Source organism: Eriocheir sinensis, unplaced genomic scaffold (assembly GCF_024679095.1).
Source record: "Eriocheir sinensis breed Jianghai 21 unplaced genomic scaffold, ASM2467909v1 Scaffold594, whole genome shotgun sequence".
NCBI classification, from domain to species: domain Eukaryota; kingdom Metazoa; phylum Arthropoda; class Malacostraca; order Decapoda; family Varunidae; genus Eriocheir; species Eriocheir sinensis.
The window spans coordinates 205,397-233,355 of record NW_026111936.1 but is presented as its reverse complement, the minus strand read 5'-3'; the positions used below and the strand labels follow the sequence as shown (position 1 = coordinate 233,355).

Sequence of the window (27,959 nt, the reverse complement as noted above, 5' to 3'; positions counted from 1 at the left end):
GAGAGAGAGAGAGAGAGAGAGAGAGAGAGAGAGAATATCCATATCACCGAGATATCCACTCAGGCACTCAGTCTCAGCCTCACTCGTGTGAGGAAGAAATGAGGGACACCATGAGTGGCTAGCTAGTATTGGTACCGGTACCGAGCAGTCTGGTACCGGTACTGTACCATATAGCTAGTACCGTGAGTACCGGTAATTGCCCACCCCTATTGTTCAGTAGCGTGGCAGCGTGGGTACTGTATTGTTGTTCAAGTGGCGCGCGTGAAGAACTGAGCTCTGCTGTGTGGCCGTGGCGCTATGTGAGTCCAGTTGCGTGAGACATCTGGTGGCCACTCCATAAAATATCGCGTATAAGTGGAAAAAACGTGTAAATAAATTTTTTTTTTTTTTTTTTGGATTTTGGACCCCGCGTTATTTCAAAAACGCGTAAACCAAACTCGCGTAAATCGAGAGTTACCTGTATTGCAACACACGAGAAATTAATCAAGATAAGGTGAGGGTATTCGCCAGCTGCCTGGGATTGAGCCCACGACCAACGTGACGGGAGAGCCACTCCTTACCGAGTTAGCCAAAGAGGTACCCCACTGGCTAAGTGGGTTATGGGAGACTCGTTCAGCAGGCATAGTCGCCGCACTACACGACTTTCTCCTCTATGTAGATTAATTTCTGTGTGTTGAGACCTTAGACAGTGACCACTATCGGTTCACTACTCCGCAACGTCCCCCGTAGAGACATACCTCAACTCTCCCATTTTCTATTACCCTCGGAGAGCATGGGCCATCCTACCTGTTACCCCTTCGGGGAAACTCAACAGACCCACAGGATAGGATGCCCACCGCTATGCCACTACTGTCATGCCCCGGGAGCTTATTTTCTCTTTTTCTATTATTTTCCAACACGACCTCTGCGTGTATCGAAACAACACACGAGAAATTAATCAAGACCAGGGGAGGGTATTTGCTGGCTGCCTGGGATTGAACCCGCGACCAATGTGACGGGAAAGCCACTCCTTACCGAGTCAGCCAAAGAGGTACCCCACTGGCTAAGTGGGTTATGGGAGACTCGTTCATCAGGCATAGTCGCCGCACTACAGGTGCTCTTCCCTGATCATTGTAGGCAAAGTATTGTGGGTCTGGGTGTGCTAGGGAAGGGCCATTACTTGAATTGTTTGGAGCAGATGTGTGAAATTTTTGTTACTCTATCCCAAACCTCCTTTTACATCTGCTTCGCATGATTTTCATCTCCATGGCTGTTTTCTGGGATGGAAGTATTGGCCTGCCCTTCAGCCTATTCATACGTGATCTGTCTAGTTTCTTCCATGAATAAAACTTGCAGTCAGCAACAGCACATGCATGTGTAGGCACGTTCTTCGCATTTGCATTTTACATTCAAAATCCTCATGATGAGTCACATGATGGTTTCGTGTGTCTGGCAGCACCTTGTAGCAGCGACGGGTGCCTGATACTTTTATGCACTTACTGATATGTGATTACTGATTCCATAAAATTCACATGAAAATGGCATTGACAATATAGTACCTTCACTGGGCCGAAGAACTTTAGCAAAACTTTGATCGCGTTTTTCTCAAAACTACTACAAAATGAACTTAAAATTATTTTTTGCTTTTATTTTCTGCACAATTTTCATGAAACTTTAGGACATACAAGATCATATCGTACTAAAATGTGCCAAGATGTTTTTTTGAAAAGTGGCATACTTTCGATATATGGGAAAATTATCCCAAAATTAAAAAATTAAAAAAAAAAAATTTGTCCGTAAAAAAAAAATGCGGAGAAAAATTAATTCAAAAGTTTCAGACAAACGACAAATAATTTTCTAATTTCTCATTTCATCTGATCAGCTTGATATTTTCATGATAAAAGGTACTAATATATGTAACATGATCCCCGCAGCTACTGGGTTAAATAAGAATATTTTTACTATGCAAAATAGGTGATGTCACTTATTTTGACTTTAGTGAGCTTTCATATTTATCTATTTATGTATAATTCATGGAGGCATAACATTCTTCCTTTCAATTTTACTGGCGACAGATTGTGAGTGATTATTACACTAGAATTATACTCAATTATGTGAATCAGAAACCAAAGAAATATTGCCAAGTGTGTATGAATGAAAATAAGCATGTACTTTGATTTAAGTCTAGAATGTTTCATGGGGAATATTGAAAACAAATAAATAAATAAATAAATAAAAATAGGCTACTGTTTAGGCCCACTACCCTTGCTTGACACAAAACAATCCCTCTATCAAGTTTGTACCCATGTGGTGATGTTAGGTGCGTCAATTGCATGAAATGGTAAGTACTTAATTATAATACTGAGCTTTGTATCTAATTATGATTTCCTCCCTCATCATGGCGTATTGTCAAATGGGAATACGGTCATCAATCAAAACTCAGGGAATCTCTCTTAATTTGGCTAAGCTAATGTGAAGCAAAAAAATGGTTCAAAAAGTCCTCAGGCCAAGTTAATTTTTACCTTATGTTACTAGCAAGCATTATACTAACAAAAGTATTGTAATCCTTGGACAAACCTGGATGGTAAGTGTGCTGCATGTATCTGTTTGGAAAGCAAATCACTTTACTTGAGTTTTCATGATGCTCAAACTCATTAACAGCAGTTTGAACTGGCTCCTTCCAGAGCCTAGAAGAGCACTGCTCCTTTTTGGCCCCACACTCCTTGTTAACTTGAAAAACTGGGCCAGGACAGGGTTCAGAAACAAGCTTTTTAACTGGTCCAGAACCATTCATTTCCTTGTTATCAGGAACTGCTCTAGTACAAGGTATTTTCTTATTACCTGCAAATAAATGAGTACCTTGTTCTTCCTTGCCCATCTCGGCTGGACCAGTTTCTGGCTGTACCTTGAGACTACTGACTGGTTCATTTACTTTTCCCTTCATCATTTTGGCCAGTCTAGCACCTTCTCTTTCCATCATAATGTTGGCTATTTGCTGGTAGAAACTGGTTGGTCCAGCAGATTTTCCTTCCTGAGTGCCTGGTCTTCCCTGGGTGGTCTGGGAACTGCATGACGCACCTGACGCCACCTTGGTGGCAGCTTTTGTCTGTGGAGAATCCTGCTGAAAGATGGGTTTAATGAATGCTGATGTCTGAAGCTTCCAGCACTATACAAAACAATTATCAAAATGTTATACCAAAAGCATAATAGAAACAAGGTTTAATAAGAAAATGAACATGCTAAAAGATGTATGAATAATCCTGCAACTACTTAAAAGCTGGCAATCAAATTATGGTCAAATTATGGTGTAGATCAGGGTTTTTCATGATAAATTTTCAGGGGCCACAGGACAAACAGAAAAACAAGGGGCCATGGTACAAATTTTAAAGGTCTGATGGGTAGGGAAGAGCGGTGATGATTCGGCCACTTTTTAGAAAAATATTTTTAGAAAAAAAAGTTTACGAAGTAGTGTAATTGTGTTGATCTCAAAATGTTCCTTCATCATTTGGCTCTTTAGGCTGCTAATATGACACTCGTAGCTATTTCCAGTTTTCAGATGTAGGTGATGAAACACAAGTTTCTAAGTCGTCCGAACCATCCCCACCCATGGTGATGGTTCGGCCAGGGAGGTGGGATGGTACGGACACTCATAGTACTCGCCATAATATTAATATAGCTTAGGTTTGATTGGCTAATAAACAAGATTATATCTACTACAAAACATTTGTATAAGGACAAAAGTATCCTTTCAATATTTATAGGGGAAAAAATAAAAGGAAAACTACAAGAAATATCTCAAAAATTTTGGTATTAGGTCTTCCTTCTTTTCTCACAAGCATAATATCTGAATATAAATCAACCAAATTAACCTTTTTATAACCATTGCAACACCTATAATGTTTAAATTGATATAAATTTAATAAAAATCATGAAAAAATCAACTGTCCGAATCATCACGACTATAAAAAACAAATGTGTGGTCACACTCCTTTTCCAGCACAAGAGCTGGGTGATTGTGTTATGCGGCAATACCTTCGCCGTGCATCGCTGCGTCACCGGAATAATTTACATTTTGCTAATTGCCATGTTTTTGAAGTGAGAGTTTACGATACACCCTGCAAATATTACATACGAGATGAAAAAAAACACAAACTCGGACTTGCATTGAAAAGAACAGCTCTGAGGGCGTGGTTGTCCCTTTGTGGGCCAAGGCAACAAAGTTTTGCACATTCACACAAAATCTCGCAGCACTCACTCCCATACACTTTACAATAAGTGCTATGGCTGGACCATCCCACTGTCCGAATCATCACCCTATGCTTGAATTGCTACTTCATAATTAATTTTGTCACAAGGAATAGAAAATTTGCTTGGATCTTTTCAAGGGTAAATAATCCTTAAATTCTAAGTTAGATGATGGGTATACAGAAAATTACTCCTTTATAACAGATGACATGCTGCTTCTAAATAGATTCCTTGTTGTATATTATTAAAAAAAAAAAATAAATAAATAAATAAAAAAATAAAAAAAAATCACATGTCCATTAACTTATAACTGGAGTAATAGTGTCTTCCATTTAGCGTACCCGTTTCTTGGTCATGATCTGTAGGGTCCCTTGATAGATAAGAGTCTGACAACCTAAGATTTGGACACCATTATTGGCCCTGTTTTCGCCGCGAGAGCGTGTGCTAGCGTTTGAAAAGCGCGGTGAAAACAGGGCCAATAATGGCGTCCAAATCTTAGGTTGTCGGGACTCTATAAGGCATTCTACAGATCACGACCCAGAAACGGGTTACGCTAAATGGAAGACGCTATAAGTGTTTCAAATTCATAGTTCAGACCAAACAACAATCATAACTACAGAAAACCCTCACTTTAATGAACACATTAGGGAAAGGGTGATATCATATCTGAAAATCCGTTATATTAAAGTGATCCAAACTTTTTGCATAAAGTAATCTTTGTTCTGCACTTACCAAACCTGTTCGGTAATTCCTCGCATATACAGTAAACCCTCGGTACAACAGACCCGCTTTTAATGGATTTTGGATAAAACAGACAAGGTCAGAGGGTCAGAAATCCAGGGGGACCGACTGAGAATAGTTTTTGAACCAATCGCCCGGTAACTGCCATAGTGTCTGCTAGCCATCTCGCCCTCCTCCTTTTATTTGACCTCCCATCCTTCAGTTACTGTAGTATTTTTCAGCCCACCTGATGAAATATTTTCCTCCTTGTGGTTCCCATTCAAATGAAGGCATTTACACAAGAAAGTCTTATGCATCAATCCAGGACGTATATGTAATGGAAAACAGCCAAGCGTTTGTGAGTGTTACTACTGACACACACACTCACACTCACACATACACACACACACACACACAGATCCCACACACCCATGTCAGGAGCGTACCTACTATCGATTACGAGTCCAACACGTGATCAGGCCGTGGTGAATTACACACACACACACACACTCACACACACACAGATCCCACACACTCATGTCAGGAGGGTACCTGCTATCGATTACGAGTCCAACACGTGATTAGGTCATGGTGAATTCCTTTTTCCAAGGTATGTATTTTGCGATAACAAGGGAGTAAAGGAGGGAAAAAAAGTGAACTCCGGGGGGCAGCATGAACCAATTATAATGGCGCCACTATAAACAGTTGCCTGCACCATGATGGGCTTGGGGCCGACCATCAGGCCCAGATGGATAGTCTACTGGCGCTACGGCCCACATGTAAAAATAAAATAAAATAAATAAAATAAATAAAAAAAAATAAAAAAAACACGGGTCGGAGCAGATAAGCACTTTTTGAGCGTTTTCAATACCTCGAGTTTCGCGATCCTCGAGTTTAGTGCTATACCTTCGGAACGAAGCGAGCGTGAAAATCGAGAGGGTACTGTATTTAGAAGAAAACAGTATATTAACAAAAAGCCAATTCGGATCCAGAGGAGGACGGTCTTGTGTAACTAATCTGATCAGCTTCTATTCAAGAGTAATTAATATACTAATACAGGAAAGAGACGGTTGGGCAGATTGTGTGTACCTGGACTTAAAGAAGGCGTTTGATAAAGTACCACACAAGCGATTAATACGGAAACTTAATCATGTTGGAGGTCTGGGTGGTTCAATATTGGATTGGATTGTGGACTTTTTGATGAAGAGAGAAATGAGAACAGTAATCAGGAATAATAAATCAAGCTGGATGGAAGTGACGAGTGGAGTCCCCCAAGGATCGGTGCTGGCTCCAATTATGTTTGTAACTTATATTAATGACATGACAGAAGGGGTGACAAGCTATATGAATATGTTTGCTGATGATGCTAAAATAATGAGGAGGGTGGCTAATGAAGATGATTGTGTAGCCCTGAGCCAAGATCTCGATAGAATAAGCGAATGGTCATGCAAATGGGAAATGACATTCAATACAGAGAAGTGTAGCATGATGGAGTTTGGTAAGAGCAGTAGATGAATATCGGGGAACTACTCTCTGAGCAATGAAAGAATCATGAAAAAAAATGAAGAAAAAGATCTGGGAGTGATCATAACAGACAAGTTATCCTTTGGAAAACATATAGACCAGATAACTGGGGAAACATACAATCTTCATAGAAACATAAAAGCATTTACATATTTAGATGAAGAAATGGTGAAGAAACTAATAACATCGATGTTACGTCCAAGATTGGAATATGCAGCATTAGTGTGGTCACCTAGATTGAAGAAAGAAATTAGAAAGTTGGAAAGAATACAAAGAGAAGCGACTAAATTACCAGAAACTCTGAGAGAACATACTTATGATTAAGACTGGAGAAATTGGGACTAATAACACTGGAGAGCAGAAGAGAGAGAGGGGACCTGATAGCATTGTACAGGATACAAGAGGGATTGGAGAAATTGGACAGGGAAGACCTAGTGGAACGTGACATAAGTGTGACAGGAGGCAATGGTAAGAAATTGAAGAGGAGCGACTGTAGGAGAGACATAAGAAATACAGTTTTCCATACAGAAGCATAACAACATGGGACGGACTTGACAAGGAGACTGTGTGTGCAAAAACGATTCATGAATTTAAAGCCAAACTGGATAATAAGCGTTATGGAGACAGGACAGCACAAGCCTAGTACGGCTCTTTTCCTGTATTTCACAACTAGGTAAATACAACTAGGTAAATACACACACACACACACACACACCTCTTCATGGCACAACTGGTAGAGTGCTGCACTGCCGGGCTTCATGGTCTGACAGGGCGGCGGTTCGAGCCCGCTCAGGCCGGATTCTTTCAGTTGACCAGGAGTGGTTACTGTCCCCCCTTGAGCAAGGGGGAAGGGGTGTGTGGTGTGTGAGGTCCTGGGAGTACCCAGAGATCAACTAAATGAGCACTTGTCTGTCGGGAGGGTACATGCTGGCGATTACGAGTCCAACTTGAAATTAAGGCCGTGGTGAATTATACACACACACACACACACACACACAACACAACAAAATTTGAAGCACTGGTATCAAATATAAGTACGTACATTATTAATTTTTTGGTTGATGCTTCTTCCCAAATTCAACATGTTAGTATGATTCAAGTTGTTCAGGTATTCTCATCTATTATTCTGAGACTTGGATTTTGAAACGGGTGAGCTTTTGGGGAGTGCATCTCAATGTCTATAATGGAATTAAATAGGAAAATTCGCTTGGATTAATATATTTCCACTCTACCACGAGCAAATTTGGGGGAACAGACATTGCTTCTAAATTGGGGACTTGGTGTAGTACATGTCTGATAGTCGTATCGTAACCCAACAGGGGCCCCACTGACAACCTGCCAGCCTCAGTGCCTCGCAGTCCATTGCCAAGTGTGCTGTGCAGCTATACAAATAACATGCAGACAACATACACAATAAAAAACTATATATTTACGTTTACTTGGTTTGTCAGTATTATTATACGTATTTTGAAATTTATGCCCCTTCTAAGGGACTTTTGGCATTAACAGACTAAGTCCCCCCCGCTGTACCGAGGGTTTACTGTACTGAACTAACCAAAAAAGTTTACTAAAGCCGAAATTTGTCATATCAAGGTCCATAGAGAATAAGGGTTTTCTGTATAATTATCTACTTCCCAAGATACAGTAACTCTGAGAGGCATGAGAAATCAAACTGGGTTGGAGGAGGCTATGGCCTTAAAAAGGTTGGGAAACCCTGGTGCAGATGATCTGCACAGAAAAGTGTTGGAACAAATAAGTACAGACATCACAGCAGCCATTAAACTCAATAAAGAAAAAAAGAAATAAATTAAGTGTTGTAAGGCTTAGAAGTATTTTACAGTCTTAGTGGGATAACATGTGATTCAATAAACTGAGAAAATTTCAATAAAAAGTGTTGTAAGTCTTAATGGGATAACATATGATTCAATATAGTGAATATCTTAACCTGAGATTTGCACATGATATAGTCTAGGTGAAAAGGAAATCTTACAAATAACTGGTAATTGGTAATGTGAAAACACAGCCCACAAGATAAGAGAAGGGAAAATCAGTCATTCTTTATTTTAGTGTATTTTGTTATAAAATTAGTCATAGATGACGGAGGGCCTAGCACTTTTTGTCTGAAAATGTAAAATTCTCAGATATTGGAAAAAAATATATAAAATTCTTAACACAGTATTAATATTCTTAGCTTTTCTCTTTTTTTATATATATATTTTGTGCTTCTTAGGGGTGGCATAATTTTTTTTATGGATTATGAGGTTTACAGCTAAATAAATAGCACATTACCTTCAGGAAGTTATTACTGGGAGGGTTAGATGGTATTTTTGTCTTCTTTGAGATCTTGAAGACACCCTCAGCAATTATGCCATTGTTGGAATAGCTGTTTTTGTTTATCTCTCCGAGGGCTGCTTCAACGACTGGGTCTTCTGTTCCAATCCCTGAAAGTAAGAACAGAATTACAGTCTATGGGACTTAATTTATTGGCCATGGTTGGGGTGGAGGCAGGCAGTTAACAAATCCAGATAAGTATTTTATAAATATCATTAGAAGACAGAGGCAATATTGCAGCATTTTTATTACCATATTTTTATGGACAGAAGCATTCATTAGTCAATAATTTGCATGTGATGATATGCTTAACCCTTAGATTACGGCAATCGTATATATAAGTGCACTACCACACACCCCACCCGTACAGGGATCACATATACAGTCGTCCCTCAAATAGTGCGGGGGTTAGGGACCCAGGCCCCCTGTACTATTCGAAAATTCGTATAAAATTAGTGCTCCCCTTAAAAACACTCCAGTGCACTCCTACGGAATCCGAGTCCCACCTGGCTCAGCTGTTACCCACGAGCTCAAGTTGACAGTTATGCATTTTCTGCTCCAGTCACAGTGCAGTGTTATCATGCTAGGGGGGTTGAGGGGGGCAAAGCCCCCTGTTAGAGATCAGGTTATTTAAAGTTCGGTTAGAGTAGTTTCAATGTGCATCCCTTAACTATATAATATGGAGGCGTAATGTCGTATTTTGGAGACGCAGAGTCAATCTCCACAATTACCATTTCGTATCTGATTTCAAGTATGATTTAGAAAGCAATAGAAACTGTGGTAGAGAGTAAGAGAGAGTGTGAGTGTATGACATGGCTCGCTCGCTGACAATGTGGAAGGGAGCACTGCCAGGGTGGCTCGCTTGCTCAGTGGTAACAATACAGCAGAATATGCAAAACTGGCAACTTAGGCCGGCGAGTAGAAGTTGAGTCAGGCGGGACCCCCGGATTTCGTAGGAGTGCCCACTCCTGCCCACCAAATTTTTGTTTAAGGTAAGAAAATGCCTATTTATGTGTTTATAATGGGTTAATTTACGAACAAAGAGTAAAGGACAGCCTTTATCTCCACTCTTGCAGCACTCTTGGAGCACTGGCAGTTACTGCAGCAAGAATTTCTTTTACACTAAGATAGATACAGCCAACACTGCTCTCATTCACGTGGTATGCTCTCCCTACCACAACGTAACTCATCCCAAAACATAACCTCTCCTAAATCTGAATTCTGCAAGGTGAACACCTTTCTCGAATGCTTTGGGGTGCTATCAGCAGGTGTTTTGGTAGAACAGTGTTGCCACTCACGCCATGGCGTGGTGCGCCACACCCTGGCCCGGTGCGCAGAAGCGATCAGCGGGGGTGGTTTGGACCTAGGCCGCACGGAGTTGGTGACGCACAACATCAACACGGGGAATAGTGCGCCCACCAAGAGCCCGCCCCGACATGTCACACCGGCCAGGCGAGAGGAACTTCAGAGCGCCGTCAACGAGCGGGCGGCGTAGGGGGTGATTGAGCGGACAGACAGTCCGTGGCCCTCAGCGGTAGTCCTGGATATGAAGAAGGACGACACACAGAGCTTCTGTGTGGACTGCCGGGCGCTGAGGGACGTGACTGTCAAGGACTCACCCCCTGCCGAGGACCGATGACGCGCTAGCGAGGGCCTTAGAGTTCGGGGCCTTCTTGACGACAACCAGCAGCCTAGGGGCGGCCGTCCCGCCCTGCCATGACCTCCGGGGCCGGATGGCGAAGGTGAAGATGAAGGCAGCGTTGATGAAGGCGAGCCCTGAGGGTCTCCATGGCTCGTGCGGGGGCTGCGGCGAGAAGGGGCCTCGACTACTTGACGCAGGCCAGTAAGGCTTGTGGTGGCCTCGAACGGGAGCTGGAGAGGGTGACCGGAGAGGTGCCCTTTGCTCCCAGGAGGTTTTCGAGCATGGCTGCGTGGGGAGGTAGTCACAGCCGGGCGAGGGCACCTTGCCCCAAGGGTGGAGGCCAGGAGCCGGTGTCGACTGTCCCGAGCGTCGTGTGGAGCGGAAGGCGTGAAGAGCCCACTGAGGACTGGCGGCTGGTCGACGGCGTGGCTGACAGGCGGAGCCCCTTGGGGGCGCGAGAAGAGACTGTGGAGGACATGGTGGAGGACAGACTGATTTATATGTATTGCATGTACAGTCGTCCCTCAAATAGTACGGTTTCCAATAGTACGGTTTCGGTTTTGTACGGATTGTCATAGAATATTTTTATTAAGATTTTTAAATTTCCCGCTCGTCGCAACAAGTATAGCCATGGCGTGAGCGGTAACACTGTTCTACCAGACTGCCACCCATGCACATCCATCTCAGTTCGTGTGTGTGCACAACATCAGGAACACTTTTGCCAGATTGAAACCAATGCGCTTTCCCTAAGTCTGTGTGTGTGCACAACCTCAGCTACGCTTCTCCATTACCACATATCATGAACATGGGACTCAAGAGACAAGCCAAAACACCTACTGAATGTACCCCAAAGCGTTCGAGAAAGCTCTTCACCTTGCAAAAGAATTCAGATTTAGAAGACGTTACATTTTGGTATGAGTTAAGTTGCGGTAGGGAGAGCTTACCACGTGAATCCGGGTCCCGCCTGGCTGAGCTTCTACTCGCCGGCCAAAGTTGCCAGTTATGCATTTTCTGCTATAGTGTTCCCACGCTGGGCAACGGAGCCATCCTGGCAGCGCTGCCTTCCTTATTGTCAGCGAGCGAGCCATGTCATACACTCACACTCTCTCTTACTCTCTACCACAGTTTCTATTGCTCTCTAATTCATACTTGAAATTTTCAAGATACGAAACAGTAATTGTGGAGATTAACTCCGCGCCTCTAAAATACGACATTACGCCTCCATATTATATAGTTAAGGGATGCATATTTAAATATGCGCCCCCTTCGACACCACTATCGTGGTAACACTACACTGCGACTGCAGCAGAAAATGCATAACTGGCAACTTGGGCCCGTGGGTAACAGCTGAGCCAGGCAACACTCGGATTCCGCAGGAGTGTTTCTAGGGGGGCCCTAATTTTATACGGATTTTCGAAGACACGATTTCAGAGACACGGTGTATAAAGAAACTAACGAGAGAGAGAGAGAGAGAGAGAGAGAGAGAGAGAGAGAGAGAGAGAGAGTGTTTAATACTTACCTCTCTTCGTAGATGTTTTCACCACTTCCATGACTTGATTATCCTGAAATTCAACAAACTAAGTTACCAACATGAATTTCCATTATTATATCAAACTTTATAAAACTTGGCAGTGACATCAAAACAGGGAGGTCATCAAACTCTCAGAGCCAGTTGCATGAGTGCCAAGCAGAACTGTCCTGTTGATGGGGACGTAAACTTTGATATTTATGGAAAACTCAACTCGAGCTGCTGTTGATGGGGACGTAAACTTTGATATTTATGGAAAACTCAACTCAAGCCTCATTATAATTTGTTCTCTTCAAGTAGTTTAACTTAACCCTCTCGCACACCGTAAGTTTCCAATAAGTTTCTGTTCCACTCATCATGCATTTCTCAGGCCTGACCGGCCTTTTTTTGCCACCGCGATACTCGACATTCCCGGACGTATTTTACCCTCACAGATATATCGTACCCCAATAAATTTGGTATCAATGGTTTCATAAAGACTTGTACTAAAACACACACAAATAAAAATAGAGGAAAATATATATATAAACAATACAAACTTGTTTCAAGTCTCCGTATAGTATTGTAGACAATAAATCCTAAATACCAACTCTTCCCCACTCACTAGGTCAAAATTTTGTGGGCCAACTTTCTTAGCCGAATATATGTTTCAAAGCGGAATTAAGTGAGGATTCTTATTGTATCCTTAGAATCCTCATACACCTATTAGTTCATGAGTTACACTGAGAAAACTCTATTTTTTTCCTCTCCTGTCAGAGTAGGCTAACAACTAAACATCGCTCAAAGCTTCTCATCTACGCTCCTAAGAAAGGGTGCCATATGTTACCATTAAGAAACTTATCCCAACAAATGACGCTCCCAAATTTGACACACTCACCGACACTTAATTTTTAATCAATTTTATTTACTTTTCTGACGCGTTTCGCATCATCATGCGCCAGGACCTTCTACCCTTTGATGACGCTAAATGCGTCATCGTGCGCGAGAGGGTTAATAGAAAACTTTCTTAGCAACTTGGTGCAGCACTGGAAGATTAACATACCCAAGTGGTCAAGTCAAAGAAAATCCTCTTTTCAAATAATGGCAAAGTCACTATGGAAAGAAAATTGATGAACAGAACAATACTTACAGAAGTTTCTTTGTCAAGTAAGTCCTTTTCAGGATCAATATTTGCAGGGCTGCCAGAAATATGCTGATCTAAGAGGTACACACCAACTGAAAAAGGTGTCTTTTTCGTGAAGCCAAACTTTACCTCTGAAAAGATACAAAGTTGTCTGAGAAACCACGTGTGTGTGTGTGTGTGTGTGTGTGTGTGCATGCGTGCGTTCATGTGTCTTATTATCGAGGTAGGAATAGGTAGAGTCGGCGGGACAAGGCTCAGGTGAAGCAGGAGAACAAAACATATCATAACCCTGACTATCATTATTATTAGTGACCTAATTTCCTACAAAGGCAAGGTAAGGAATAAAGAATGCCATGTGACCATTACGATGAGTATTTTGGGATAAACTAAGCATCCAGTATTGTAGGGCCTACATTCATATGAAGCAGGGAAATACAGAGGTATGTATTCTAAACTCCCATGAGCATCTCATAAAGCATTGCAAAAGTAGCCCTGAACAAAATAATAGAAACTTACCATAATGATCAGTGACCCATACTGGAGAAAGAAATATTGAGGTTCCTGTGTCCTTTTGAAAAACCTCAAACTTGATTCTGGATTTAAGGTCTTTACAATCTGAAGCTTCTTTGGGCACCTGAGACATGGACAAAACAAAGATACTGTCAATACACATTCCGGTGGCTGAGATAACTTTTCATCATCACCCCACAACTTTCTCATGCAATAGTCAAGGCTTACAATAGAAGAATACCACCTGGTGGAATGAGAACACTACCATTTAGTACATGAAAATCAAAGTAACATGTACTTGGGGGGCTAAAATAAACACTCACACCAATACGAAATGTGTACTCTTGAGTTTCTGAATCAATGTCCCGGTGAAGGTGCAAGTCACTGGCTGATACTTTGTTGTCTATGGTGATGCAGCCAAAGTATGGAAGGGACTTGTTGTTGACTACCCGGAAGAGGAATGCTTCATTGCCCAAAAATCTGATGCTTGGGACAGTTTCCACATGAATCTGCAAACCACAATGATAAAGAAGTACTTATTAACTTATTAATTTTTCTTACAAAGGACAGACTATCACTGGAATGGGGCATGGAGCGTAGCTGGGCACGATAACAGAAAACCTTATTCCCGATACCCGATAACTGATAATGGAAAACCTTATCGGTGATAACCGATATTCATTAACTGGAGAAACAAATATAGGCGATAAGCAATAACCGATACCCGATACAAATCCACAATTCCGATACTAGCTAGCGGTAAGTCCGATAGGCGAAAACGATACAATATTGATATTTAAAATAAAAAACATATATGAATTCAAATTTTCATAATCTGTATTTTAGAAAACTTACAAAACCTGAAAACCACGCGTTGACACGTACATATGGATGGTAATAGTAGAAACGCCTGAACCGGTGTTGTGTTATTTGGCGTCCCCACCGTCAAAAGCTGGCGCTTTTGTTTACAAACATTGGTCTCTCAAGCACTGCGCATGCTCAGACCAGCAAGCGTAGACCTGTACAGTCTCACAAAGCTTTTTAACAGTAATTAAGAGTTGCTTGTAGGCTGAATCAGATATACAGTACCATTACCACCATCCTTGCTGTTTCTAGAACGACACTCTGTACGAGTTGTATTTATATGTACAGTGTTGTTTTAGAAACAGCGAGGATGGTGGTACTGTATGTCTGATTCAGCCTTCCAACAACTCTTAATGTGTCGAAAAGCTTTGTGAGACTGTACAGGTCTACGCTTACTGGTATGAGCATGGCGACACGGCCGCCATCACTACTTATTCAGTTATTCTTACTTATCACCATTAACACTTTACCAGTCACTTCAGTAAAGAAGCACTGAAGCACTGAGAACCGGAACACTGGCACTCACTCTGTCACTCGAGACATAGCTGAGAGGCCACGCACCACGCCGCCACGTGATTGATAACACAAGCCGCTGGTCTCTGTTTGCGCTCTTTACGATGAGATCACAAATTTCAGGCAGTGAATAATAATTTAGGGGGCAAAGAAAGATGATTTTTCTCTTTGATATAGTGATTTTTGAGTCTAACATAAAAAATAAATAACCTAGTGTTTTAATGTTGATCTAAGTATCAAATCTCTTCACCGAAGATATTTCATACAACACTGGGCGCCTGGGCCACGCGTGCGCAGTAGGGAGGAGACAACGTTTTTTTTTCAGAGGCGGAAAAAGTAGCAATTATCGCTAGTTTGGTTACAAAAGTAACGAAGATAGCGATATAAACATAAATAAGTAGCGGATGGCCAATAAACCGACTTTATCAGCGATAAAGTATCGTGATTACTTATTGCGATAACGCCCAGCTTTGGCATGGAGTATATTTTGCCTATAGCCAAATTGCTTTAGGTGTATACTAATAACACAAGTAATAACTGCTAATATAATCTAGGAGTACTACATTGTGTCAATTATTGCAAATGTTCTGAGGAATTTCCAATAAGGTCTCTACTCAAACAAGATGAACAGTTAGGCGGTGGCTGAGTGGTTAGCGTGCAGGCAACGCATTCACCATGCCATGGACAACGTCGGTTCAAATCCCCACGCTACCACCTGGGATTTTTCAGTCACCGCCGAGTGGCCTAAGACTACCCACATGCTGTCCAGAAGACCACTCATCAACCCGGACTCTAGAAGAAACCATCCAGGTGAATCAAGAATGAGTTCCGAGGGGCAGCATGAGCCAAGCATAACTGGCGCCACTATAAAAATTGCCTGTGCCATGACGGGCTTGGCCCGACCATTTGGCCCCTGAAGAAAGCCTACCAGGACTATAGGCGGGGATGTAAAAAATTAAATAAATAAATAAAAACAAATAATAAAAAGTTGAACCCAAAGTCCCCCAAGGAGGTTGGCCGGGTGAAAAACTATGAAAATTGGTCAAAACCAAGAGAAAATTATTCATCAGCTGTGTATGCCCTTTGAGCCTAAATATGGAGATTTCCTTAAAATTTGCCTGTTTTTTTTCTCAAGGACTTATATTGGACTCACTTTCACTGGTAACTCTGGAAAAGCCTTCCTTCATCTGTATTTCCTCCTGCCTATGATTTGACCTCTTTCAAGAGGGGAATATCAAGATGCCTTTCCACCTGAAACACCTCTTTTGGCCACTTTTCTCTACTTCCTTCTATAGCAGCAGTGATTAACAGTTGTTGTTTTTTGTTTTATTTACTCTTTTGCCCTTGAGTAGCTTCCTTTACTATAAAAAATTTATAATAATTTTGAAAAGTAGTTCCTGTGCATGCAAAAAGAGCAACAAACTGAAGATGGCTACAATACTCCACCTCCATGACACTGGAGTGCACACTGTTGTCATTTCTGATGTTGGTCATGGCGTTCTCACTGTAGGAATCAGAGATCATCTGAAACAGAATAATTTCATTACATTTCAACATTATGATTTCCTTGAGCACTTGATTGCATCCGAGTGATTAATGGCCTACCATCATGCATCACAAAAGGCTCCACAATGCTTGTATCATTGTAATATAACATTAGGTATATGAGTAAGTTCTCCTTAACATGGTAAACTTTTTCACTTACCTTGTTATTTGGAACAGGTGAGAGTGCCTTTTTAAGCTCTTCCATCTTTTCCAGCTGATCCCTTAGTCTCCTTTGGAACTCCAGCATGTAGGCATCCAAAGCCTGCACAGGGCATAGGTAGAGAATAATGTTATCATTAAACTATTTTTTTCTACTGGCTGCACGTGGCATGTTCCCGCTGTCCCAACAAGCTAGCATCAGTACACGTGTGTCTGTCGTTCCGACAACGTTCACGGTTACAGCCACGTTATCGTCCTCTGTCCCACTCATCGGCATGGCTCCTAAGCACCCTTGCGATTTTCCAGGTGAAGAAGAAAGCTAAAAGGCCAAGGTGTGGGTGGAGAGTGACAGTGATGATGATGAGGCGGCCATTACGTGTTGAGCCTGGGCTAGTTGGCAGGGTACCATCACGGACGCCATAGCCAGATGAAACCACGCATCAACCTTTTTTTTTTTTTCAAACTTATTTATCTAAGAAATATTTCAAGTAAGCTGCTCAGAATATATAAGTGGTTGGTGGAAAAGAAGTAAAATAAACAGGTTACATGGCTTGAAATAAATCAATATTGATGGTTTTAGGTATTGACCATTATTTCAGGAACCAAACCCCGTCAATAATATAATAATGAGGGAGCACTGTGCTCCCATTTGATGTATTATAGACCCAGACAATCACAGATTGTCTAAGAGCTCAAAATCACTCCGAAATCTCCATGACGTACCATTGTGTCACCCAGACGCCTAACTCACCACTCTCATGACGTTCCAGTACGTCACCCATCCTTTAAGAATTAACAATGATTTGCCTTATATGTATTGAGGTGGGAATGCAGTCACATCCTTTTGAACATGGAAGGAACACAAAGAGTGCAAAATCACTACACACTACGGTACAGCATAGAAACACAAGGAACACACACAATGTGCAACCAACTATATTCATGAAAGTGCAAAACAAGCAAGCCCACCTTTTCCGCTGCCTCTTTTATTGACGTCAGGGTTGAAGAGGCGTTCATGTAGTGGTTCTGGATATCATCAAGGGCAGTGTCATAAGAATTCGACAGTTTTAGCAGCTCACCTTTAGCCTATTGAAGCAATACAAAAAGAACTCTGCATTAATCATCATACAAATAAAAAATTCCACAGATCTTTTCATTCAAACCAATACCATGGAATCTGTTGTCGAATGACTCATCTTGAATATACTGGCCACATAGAAGCATTAACACATGGAACAGCTTGCAGGAAGAGGTGGTGGAGGCGAGCAGTGTCCATCAAAAGAAGGAAAGGCTGGATGAATATAGATATGGAGACAGGACTATTAGAGCTTAGCTCTGGCCCTGTAGACTACAAATAGGGAAATACAAATAGGTTAATACACAAGCACACACACACAGTTACATTTTTTGACACTTCGTCTATATTTTTTTAACTTCTCGTCTCTTTAGTTTTATGCACAAAACTTGATTCGCAACACAAGATGCTATGAAACTTGGTGCACCACCTTACTGGACCTTTTCAATTTTTGTTCCTGGAACATCTGGTAGAAATTATAATGTCATGACCAAACAAGCAGGAGACTCCGCTGTAGCTGTACTGAAAAAATTTCTTGATGGACTCACTCCTTATAAACTAGTTTATGTCAATTGAATTGTAAACAATAAGGAAAGATTGGAGTAGAGAGTGAGTGAGCATGAGCTCAGGCTCAAACCTCAAGACCAACAGAAGTGAGGTTAGAGCACAGACTAGATTCTGTAATCCATTCCTGGATCAGCCAGCTTCTCTCCACATTCTCCTGCTTGTTTGGTCATTACAATAAATTTCAATCAAATGTTCCAGATGTTCCCATATTTTAGTATTGAATTTGAGAACCTAGTTTACATGTAAAGTGGTAGTTCCTCTGTCTTGAGTCTGAAAAAGATCATCCTATGGCTAGCAACAATGACACTGATATGAGGTGATACTCTTCTGTCAGGGGAATCAAGAACATGCATTATGATTCACAGCACATTTAAGTACTTTCATATGTGTAACATACAGTTCTCAGGGCTTTATAATAGTTGGTTTGGCATGATTAGCAACACTACTAGAAAAAGCATATCTTCAAATGGGGACTGGACTAGGAGGAGGCTCTTTCTAATACTTACTACTATACAGTGAGAAAATACTAACCTTGTTTAATTTTTCCTCCAGTATTTTCATTGCCTCCTTCCTGTCTCCCTGAGCACTTACTGCGGCTAAGGCCATTCTGTAACTGAAGATATAGAAAAAATGAAAACTTGATTTCATCCCATTAGTGAACTATGGAACTTTTCCTATGGTGCCGTAGGGAGGAATATAGTCACCGTCCATCCCATCAGTGAAACAAATGTGGAACTTTTCCTATGGTGCTGTAGGGAGGAATAAAGTCACAGTCCATCCCATCAGTGAAACAAGTGTGGAACTTTTCCTATGGTGCTGTAGGGAGGAATAAAGTCACAGTTCATCACATCAGTGAAACAAATGTGGAACTTTTCCTATGGTGCCATAGGGAGGAATAAAGTCACAGTCCATCCCATCAGTGAAACAAATGTGGAACTTTTCCAATGGTGCTGTATGGGAAAAAAAAAAAAAAAAAAAAAAAAAAAACCCACAATTGCTAAAAGACTTACATGTGCTATGGTCGATGTCACGTAACCTGGCACTGAAAATCTTTTAGGAGGGATTTGCGGACATGGCATAATGGCTTGGGACATGTCTCCCCCTCTCAATGGCCTATTCTTATCTTGTTCCAATATGCAGTAAATTGACTTTGTATTCTTACCGAAATCTTTGTAAAGCTTTAAGGTACCAGATTATAGTGCTAGGAATCAATTCAATTACATCTATATTATGTATGCTGTGTGTCAAACTATTAGATATATCTGAACGACATTCACAAAGAAACTAAGTAGGTAAGCCAGAATTACACGTAAACGGACAATATGGATCAGCAACGGACGTGGAAAGTTTGATCTGGTGAAGGCCTGTGTAAGACTGGACTATTTTTCCCTTATTTTTCCAACTATATAAAGAGCTACGCTACAGTCTACACGCCATTCATTAACTCATTTGTAATAAGATTTCACGGTATATTTTAAGGAGTGGCTCTCCCATCTCGCTGGTTGCAGGTTTCACTATAAATCAGCTAATATTTATAATTTGGTTTGCAGGTCTAGCTGTATAGAAATAACTGAAACTGGGCAACCTATTCTTCGGATATGGCATAGTGACAAACCAATCCACGAGTTAAAATACATAAGGTCATAGGCAAGGTTCATACGGTCACAGGGCAGTCTGTATTAATAAATTTAGTATGCCTGTGTACCTATAAAAAAATAACTGGACCTAGGAAGCAAAATTCCTCAGATGTGCCATGGTGACGAACGAATAAGCCACGAGATGAAATACATAAGGTCAAGTTGGGAAGGTTCCCAAGGATTATGTGAAGGTTCATATAAGGAGGGTTATGTATACCTTCCCTATGATCGTGTTCTGTTGACTGGTTGTTTGTCCATGACCGTATGAACCTTCCCGATGATGAACCTTTGCTAGTTCCTAATTCTGCTCACTCAGCTTGTGGTGTTCATGGGGAGAAAAAGGGTTCTTTAATTAGGAGCGGACTCGTGACAAGGCACATTACCTAATTAAATAACCCATTTTCTCCCCATGAACACCACAAGCTGAATGAGCAGAATCAGGAGGAAAGGTTCATACATGGACAAACAATCGGTCAACGGAGCACGATCATAGGGAAGGTATACATATGGTCACAGGGAAGGAACATAAGGTCATAAGTCATAGGGAAGGTTCCTAAGGAGTAAAGGATCACAAGGTTCCTAAGTAGTAAAGGTTCATCACGGGGAAGGTTCATACGGCCATGGATAGTCAGTCAACGGAACAGGATCACAGGGAAGGTATACATATAGTCACAGGTAAGAAACATAAGGTCATAAGTCATAGGGAAGGTTCCAAAGTTATACATAAGGTCACAGGGAAGGAACATATATAAGGTCATTAGTAATAGGGAAGGTTCCATTTTTTTTTTTTTTACAACAGAAACGGCTAAAGGGCAACAAAAAGTGTAGAAAAAAAGCCCGCTACAGACAAAAGTAAAGAGAGGCCAACAGAGAGGTCAATTTCGGGTGGAGAGGTCTTCAGGAAAGGGTCACAAGGTTCCTAAGGTTCGTAATACAGGGTCACGTGGCTCCCAGCTGACCCCTGACGAAGCATTTTCAGTAAACCAATTTTCTCCTCTCACACACCACGGGCTATATGAATGACGAGGGTTCAGAGTTCCTACAGACATTATCCATACCGTACGTACTATGGAAGGCCTTAATTAACAACGTAAGGGTGAATATACTTACTGCTTCTCGCCAACAGGCTCCCTCGGTTGCGGCTCGGCGCTCATGCTGCCCTCTGCTTTCTGCCTTCTCAACCTTTATTATGCTTATTTTTATTTAGTTTACATATATTCCAGGCTACTTTTGACGTTTAAATTGTTTCCACTGTATTTTTAACGTGAAAAAGCACTCCAAGTAAGGTTTATAGTTTATTGATGGATCTCACTTCCTTTGCTCTGAACCTTAATTATTTATAGGGCTACATGCCTTCTGAACCTTTAATTATACCTATTTTTATTTACTCTACATATATTCCATGCTACTTTTGACGTTTAAACTGTTTCCACTGTATTATTAACGTGAAAAAGCACTTCAACTAATCTAACCTATATTCTCATCCATGGCTTCGTTTGGTGAATCTTATTTATACAGGCTTTTCCGCTTGCGAGTACAACAAAGAGCATCAGTGGTGTACAAAAAAGCGGAGAAAAAAACGTAAGATTTTCAACTTTCGCCGTAAGACTTGAAAATCATCGACATTACGTAAGACACGCAAAAAACGTAAGACTTGACAGGTATGGATCTGTCAATAAACCTACTTGGAGTGCATGCTTTTTCACGTCAATAATACAGTGGAAACAGTCCATACGTCAAAAGTAGCATGGCATATAATTATGTAAACTAGATAAAAAAAAATAGGTATAATTCCTACCATTGTATCTTTTTAATTTCATGGTGCTACCTACACATGTATTAATAGTTGTATAATCACACTCTGTCCTGCCTGGGGGTAGGGATGGCATGTTCCTCCCTTCTCCCTTGTTGTTTACCTGCAACAATAAACTATCAATCAATCAATCAAGATACAGAAAGCCTGTATAAATAAGGTTCAGCAAACGAAGCCATATGGATGAGAATATAGGTTAGATTAGTTGAAGTGCTTTTTCACGTTAATAATACAGTGGAAACAGTTTAAACGTCAAAAGTAGCATTGAATATATGTAGAGTAAATAAAAATAGGTATAATTAAAGGTTCAGAAGGCATGTAGCCCTATATTTAATTAAGGTTCAGCAAAGTACTTACTTGGAGTGCTTTTTCACATTAATAATACAGTGGAAACAATTTAAACGTCAAAAGTAGCCTGGAATATATGTAAACTAAATAAAAATAAGCATAATAAAGGTTGAGAAGGCAGAAAGCAGAGGGCAGCATGAGCGCCGAGCCGCAACCGAGGGAGCCTGTTGGCGAAAAGCAGTAAGTATATTCACCCTCACGTTGTTAATTAAGGCCTTCCATAGTACGTACGGTATGGATAATGTCTGTAGGAACTCTGAACCCTCGTCATTCATATAGCCCGTGGTGTGTGAGAGGAGAAAATTGGTTTACTGAAAATGCTTCGTCAGGGGTCAGCTGGGAGCCACGTGACCCTGTATTACGAACCTTAGGAACCTTGTGACCCTTTCCTGAAGACCTCTCCACCCGAAATTGACCTCTCTGTTGGCCTCTCTTTACTTTTGTCTGTAGCGGGCTTTTTTTCTACACTTTTTGTTGACCTTTAGCCGTTTCTGTTGTAAAAAAAAAAAAAAAATGGAACCTTCCCTATTACTAATGACCTTATATATGTTCCTTCCCTGTGACCTTATGTATAACTTTGGAACCTTCCCTATGACTTATGACCTTATGTTTCTTACCTGTGACCATATGTATACCTTCCCTGTGATCCTGTTCCGTTGACTGACTATCCATGGCCGTATGAACCTTCCCCGTGATGAACCTTTACTACTTAGGAACCTTGTGATCCTTTACTCCTTAGGAACCCTCCCTATGGCTTATGACCTTATGTTCCTTCCCTGTGACCATATGTATACCTTCCCTATGATCGTGCTCCGTTGACCGATTGTTTGTCCATGTATGAACCTTTACTCCTAATTCTGCTCATTCAGCTTGTGGTGTTCATGGGGAGAAAATGGGTTATTTAATTAGGTAATGTGCCTTGTCACGAGTCTGCTCCTAATTAAAGAACCCTTTTTCTCCCCATGAACACCACAAGCTGAGTGAGCAGAATTAGGAAGGAGCAAAGGTTCATCATCGGGAAGGTTCATACGGTCATGGACAAACAACCAGTCAACAGAACACGATCATAGGGAAGGTATACATAACCCTCCTTATATGAACCTTCACATAATCCTTAGGAACCTTCCCAACTTGACCTTATGTATTTCATCTCGTGGCTTATTCGTTCGTCACTATGGCACATCTGAGGAATTTTGCTTCCTAGGTCCAGTTATTTCTTTACAGGTACACAGGCATACTAAATTTATTAATACAGACTGCCCTGTGACCGTATGAACCTTGCCTATGACCTTATGTATTTTATCTCGTGGATTGGTTTGTCACTATGCCATATCCGAAGAATAGGTTGCCCAGTTTCAGTTATTTCTATACAGCTACACCTGCAAGCCAAATTATAAATATTAACTGATTTATAGTGAAACCTGCAACCAGCGAGATGGGAGAGCCACTCCTTAAAGTATACCGTGAAATCTTATTACAAATGAGTTAATGAATGGCGTGTAGACTGTAGCGTAGCTCTTTATATAGTTGGAAAAATAAGGGAAAAATAGTCCAGTCTTACACAGGCCTTCACCAGATCAAACTTTCCACGTCCGTTGCTGATCCATATTGTCCGTTTACGTGTAATTCTGGCTTACCTACTTAGTTTCTTTGTGAATGTCGTTCAGATATATCTAATAGTTTGACACACAGTATACATAATATAGATGTAATTGAATTGATTCCTTGCACTATAATCTGGTACCTTAAAGCTTTACAAAGATTTTGGTAAGAATACAAAGTCAATTTACTGCATATTGGAACAAGATAAGAATAGGCCATTGAGAGGGGGAGACATGTCCCAAGCTATTATGCCATGTCCGCAAATCCCTCCTAAAAGATTTTCAGTGCCAGGTTACGTGACATCGACCATAGCACATGTAAGTCTTTTAGCAATTGTGATTTTTTTTTATTTTTTTTTAGCACCATTGGAAAAGTTCCACATTGACTTTATTCCTCCCTACAGCACCATAGGAAAAGTTCCACATTTGTTTCACTGATGGGATGGACTGTGACTTTATTCCTCCCTACAGCACCATAGGAAAAGTTCCACATTTGTTTCACTGATGGGATGGACTGTGACTTTATTCCTCCCTACAGCACCATAGGAAAAGTTCCACATTTGTTTCACTGATGGGATGGACTGTGACTTTATTCCTCCCTACAGCACCATAGGAAAAGTTCCATAGTTCACTGATGGGATGAAATCAAGTTTTCATTTTTTCTATATCTTCAGTTACAGAATGGCCTTAGCTGCAGTAAGTGCTCAGGGAGACAGGAAGGAGGCAATGAAAATACTGGAGGAAAAATTAAACAAGGTTAGTATTTTCTCACTGTATAGTAGTAAGTATTAGAAAGAGCCTCCTCCTAGTCCAGTCCCCATTTGAAGATATGCTTTTTCTAGTAGTGTTGCTAATCATGCCAAACCAACTATTATAAAGCCCTGAGAACTGTATGTTACACATATTAAAGTACTTAAATGTGCTGTGAATCATAATGCATGTTCTTGATTCCCCTGACAGAAGAGTATCACCTTATATCAGTGTCATTGTTGCTAGCCATAGGATGATCTTTTTCAGACTCAAGACAGAGGAACTACCACTTTACATGTAAACTAGGTTCTCAAATTCAATACTAAAATATGGGAACATCTGGAACATTTGATTGAAATTTATTGTAATGACCAAACAAGCAGGAGAATGTGGAGAGAAGCTGGCTGATCCAGGAATGGATTACAGAATCTAGTCTGTGCTCTAACCCCACTTCTGTTGGTCTTGAGGTTTGAGCCTGAGCTCATGCTCACTCACTCTCCACTCCAATCTTTCCTTATTGTTTACAATTCAATTGACATAAACTAGTTTATAAGGAGTGAGTCCATCAAGAAATTTTTTCAGTACAGCTACAGCGGAGTCTCCTGCTTGTTTGGTCATGACATTATAATTTCTACCAGATGTTCCAGGAACAAAAATTGAAAAGGTCCAGGAAGGTGGTGCACCAAGTTTCATAGCATCTTGTGTTGCGAATCAAGTTTTGTGCATAAAACTAAAGAGACGAGAAGTTAAAAAAATATAGACGAAGTGTCAAAAAATGTAACTGTGTGTGTGTGCTTGTGTATTAACCTATTTGTATTTCCCTATTTGTAGTCTACAGGGCCTGAGCTAAGCTCTAATAGTCCCGTCTCCATATCTATATTCATCCAGTCTTTCCTTCATTTGATGGACACTGCTCGCCTCCACCACCTCTTCCTGCAAGCTGTTCCATGTGTTAATGCTTCTATGTGGCCAGTATATTCAAGATGAGTCATTCAACAACAGATTCCATGGTATTGGTTTGAATGAAAAGATCTGTGGAATTTTTTATTTGTATGATGATTAATGCAGTTCTTTTTGTATTGCTTCAATAGGCTAAAGGTGAGCTGGTAAAACTGTCGAATTCTTATGACACTGCCCTTGATGATATCCAGAACCACTACAGGAACGCCTCTTCAACCCTGACGTCAATAAAAGAGGCAGCGGAAAAGGTGGGCTTGCTTGTTTTGCACTTTCATGAATATAATTGGTTGCACATTGTGTGTGTTCCTTGTGTTTCTATGCTGTACAGTAGTGTGTAGTGATTTTACACTCTTTGTGTTCCATGTTCAAAAGGATGTGACTGCATTCCCACCTCAATACATATAAGGCAAATCATTGTTAATTCTTAAAGGATGGGTGACGTACTGGAACGTCATGAGAGTGGTGAGCTAGGCGTCTGGGTGACATAATGGTACGTCATGGAGATTTCGGCGTGATTTTGAGCTCTTAGACAATCTGTGATTGTCTGGGTCTATAATACACCAAATGGGAGCACAGTGCTGCCTCATTATTTCATTATTGACGGGGTTTGGTTCCTGAAATAACGGTCAATACCTAAAACCGTCAATATTGATTTATTTCAAGCCATGTAACCTGTTTATTTTATTTCTTTCCCACCAACCACTTATATATTCTGAGCAGCTTACTTGACATATTTCTTAGATAAATAAGTTTGAAAAAAAAAAAAGGTTGATGCGTGGTTTCATCTGGCTATGGCGTCCGTGATGGTACCCTGCCAACTCGCCCAGGCTCAACACGTAATGGCCGCCTCATCATCATCACTGTCACTCTCCACCCACACCTTGGCCTTTTAGCTTTCTTCTTCACCTGGAAAATCGCAAGGGTGCTTAGGAGCCATGCCGATGAGTGGGACAGAGGACGATAACGTGGCTGTAGCCGTGAACGTTGTCGGAACGACAGACACACGTGTACTGATGCTAGCTTGTTGGGACAGCGGGAACATGCCACGTGCAGCCAGTAGAAAAAAATAGTTTAGTGATAACATTATTCTCTACCTATGCCCTGTGCAGGCTTTGGATGCCTACATGCTGGAGTTCCAAAGGAGACTAAGGGATCAGCTGGAAAAGATGGAAGAGCTTAAAAAGGCACTCTCACCTGTTCCAAATAACAAGGTAAGTGAAAAAGTTTACCATGTTAAGGAGAACTTACTCATATACCTAATGTTATATTACAATGATACAAGCATTGTGGAGCTTTTTGTGATGCATGATGGTAGGCCATTAATCACTCGGATGCAATCAAGTGCTCAAGGAAATAATAATGTTGAAATGTAATGAAATTATTCTGTTTCAGATGATCTCTGATTCCTACAGTGAGAACGCCATGACCAACATCAGAAATGACAACAGTGTGCACTCCAGTGTCATGGAGGTGGAGTATTGTAGCCATCTTCAGTTTGTTGCTCTTTTTGCATGCACAGGAACTACTTTTCAAAATTATTATAAATTTTTTATAGTAAAGGAAGCTACTCAAGGGGAAAAGAGTAAATAAAACAAAAAACAACAACTGTTAATCACTGCTGCTATAGAAGGAAGTAGAGAAAAGTGGCCAAAAGAGGTGTTTCAGGTGGAAAGGCATCTTGATATTCCCCTCTTGAAAGAGGTCAAATCATAGGCAGATGAAGGAAGGCTGTTCCAGAGTTACCAGTGAAAGTGAGTCCAATATAAGTCCTTGAGAAAAAAAACAGGCAAATTTTAAGGAAATCTCCATATTTAGGCTCAAAGGGCATACACAGCTGATGAATAATTTTCTCTTGGTTTTGACCAATTTTCATAGTTTTTCACCCGGCCAACCTCCTTGGGGGACTTTGGGTTCAACTTTTTATGATTTGTTTTTATTTATTTATTTAATTTTTTACATCCCCGCCTATAGTCCTGGTAGGCTTTCTTCAGGGGCCAAATGGTCAGGCCAAGCCCGTCATGGCACAGACAATTTTTATAGTGGCACCAGTTATGCTTGGCTCATGCTGCCCCTCGGAACTCATTCTTGATTCACCTGGATGGTTTCTTCTAGAGTCCGGGTTGATGAGTGGTCTTCTGGACAGCATGTGGGTAGTCTTAGGCCACTCGGCTGTGACTGAAAAATCCCAGGTGGTAGCGTGGGGATTTGAACCGACGTTGTCCATGGCTTGGTGAATGCGTTGCCTGCACGCTAACCACTCAGCCACCGCCTAACTGTTCATCTTGTTTGAGTAGAGACCTTATTGGAAATTCCTCAGAACATTTGGAATGATTGACACAATGTAGCACTCCTAGATTATATTAGCAGTTATTACTTGTGTTATTAGTGTACCATAGACTTCACAATCTCTTGACGGGAAACGGGGCGCGGGGCCGATTCGCAGGGGGCCGATTTTCAAAAATTTAAAATTTAAATATTTTCAAAACCAAAGCAGCTAGCGACCTGAAACTAAAACAGGCACCTCC

The 27,959-nt window shown here is 41.1% G+C and overlaps 2 protein-coding genes across 4 annotated transcripts in view; one reads left to right on the top strand and one right to left on the bottom strand.

The window, feature by feature from the left end:
- The window catches only part of LOC126993265 (uncharacterized), a 28,180-nt gene extending 7,035 nt beyond the window's left edge, over positions 1–21,145 (bottom strand). The window contains exons 1-11 of one of the 3 annotated variants that reach the window (XM_050852219.1): positions 21,073–21,145; positions 18,857–18,938; positions 17,653–17,769; positions 16,685–16,786; positions 16,426–16,503; positions 13,926–14,111; positions 13,609–13,726; positions 13,099–13,223; positions 11,961–12,003; positions 8,758–8,909; positions 2,821–3,100 (exon numbers count right to left, since the gene is read on the bottom strand). In XM_050852219.1, the coding sequence (XP_050708176.1) occupies positions 2,821–3,100; positions 8,758–8,909; positions 11,961–12,003; positions 13,099–13,223; positions 13,609–13,726; positions 13,926–14,111; positions 16,426–16,503; positions 16,685–16,786; positions 17,653–17,769; positions 18,857–18,938; positions 21,073–21,116 (1,327 nt within the window). In that variant the 5' untranslated portion in view covers positions 21,117–21,145. The remainder of the gene's footprint in view (positions 1–2,820; positions 3,101–8,757; positions 8,910–11,960; positions 12,004–13,098; positions 13,224–13,608; positions 13,727–13,925; positions 14,112–16,425; positions 16,504–16,684; positions 16,787–17,652; positions 17,770–18,856; positions 18,939–21,072) is intronic. The other 2 variants (XM_050852221.1, XM_050852220.1) reach the window with 2 other exon arrangements.
- A 1,006-nt stretch (positions 21,146–22,151) lies between these two features.
- Positions 22,152–27,039, top strand: LOC126993274 (uncharacterized). The gene is made up of 5 exons (XM_050852235.1): positions 22,152–22,303; positions 24,399–24,480; positions 25,566–25,682; positions 26,544–26,645; positions 26,827–27,039. Exons 1-5 carry the CDS (start codon positions 22,260–22,262, stop codon positions 27,022–27,024), a joined length of 543 nt encoding a protein of 180 aa, XP_050708192.1. The 5' UTR covers positions 22,152–22,259; the 3' UTR covers positions 27,025–27,039.
- The last annotated feature ends 920 nt before the right edge of the window (positions 27,040–27,959 follow it).

Excerpts from the sequence above, each read along its gene's own strand:
- LOC126993274 (XM_050852235.1), top strand. The coding sequence starts at position 22,260 with ATGAGCGCCGAGCCGCAACCGAGGGAGCCTGTTGGCGAAAAGCA. Across the intron at positions 24,481-25,565 it reads TGGAGGAAAAATTAAACAAG|GCTAAAGGTGAGCTGGTAAA; the intron begins GTTAGTATTTTC and ends TTGCTTCAATAG. Across the intron at positions 26,646-26,826 it reads CACCTGTTCCAAATAACAAG|ATGATCTCTGATTCCTACAG; the intron begins GTAAGTGAAAAA and ends ATTCTGTTTCAG.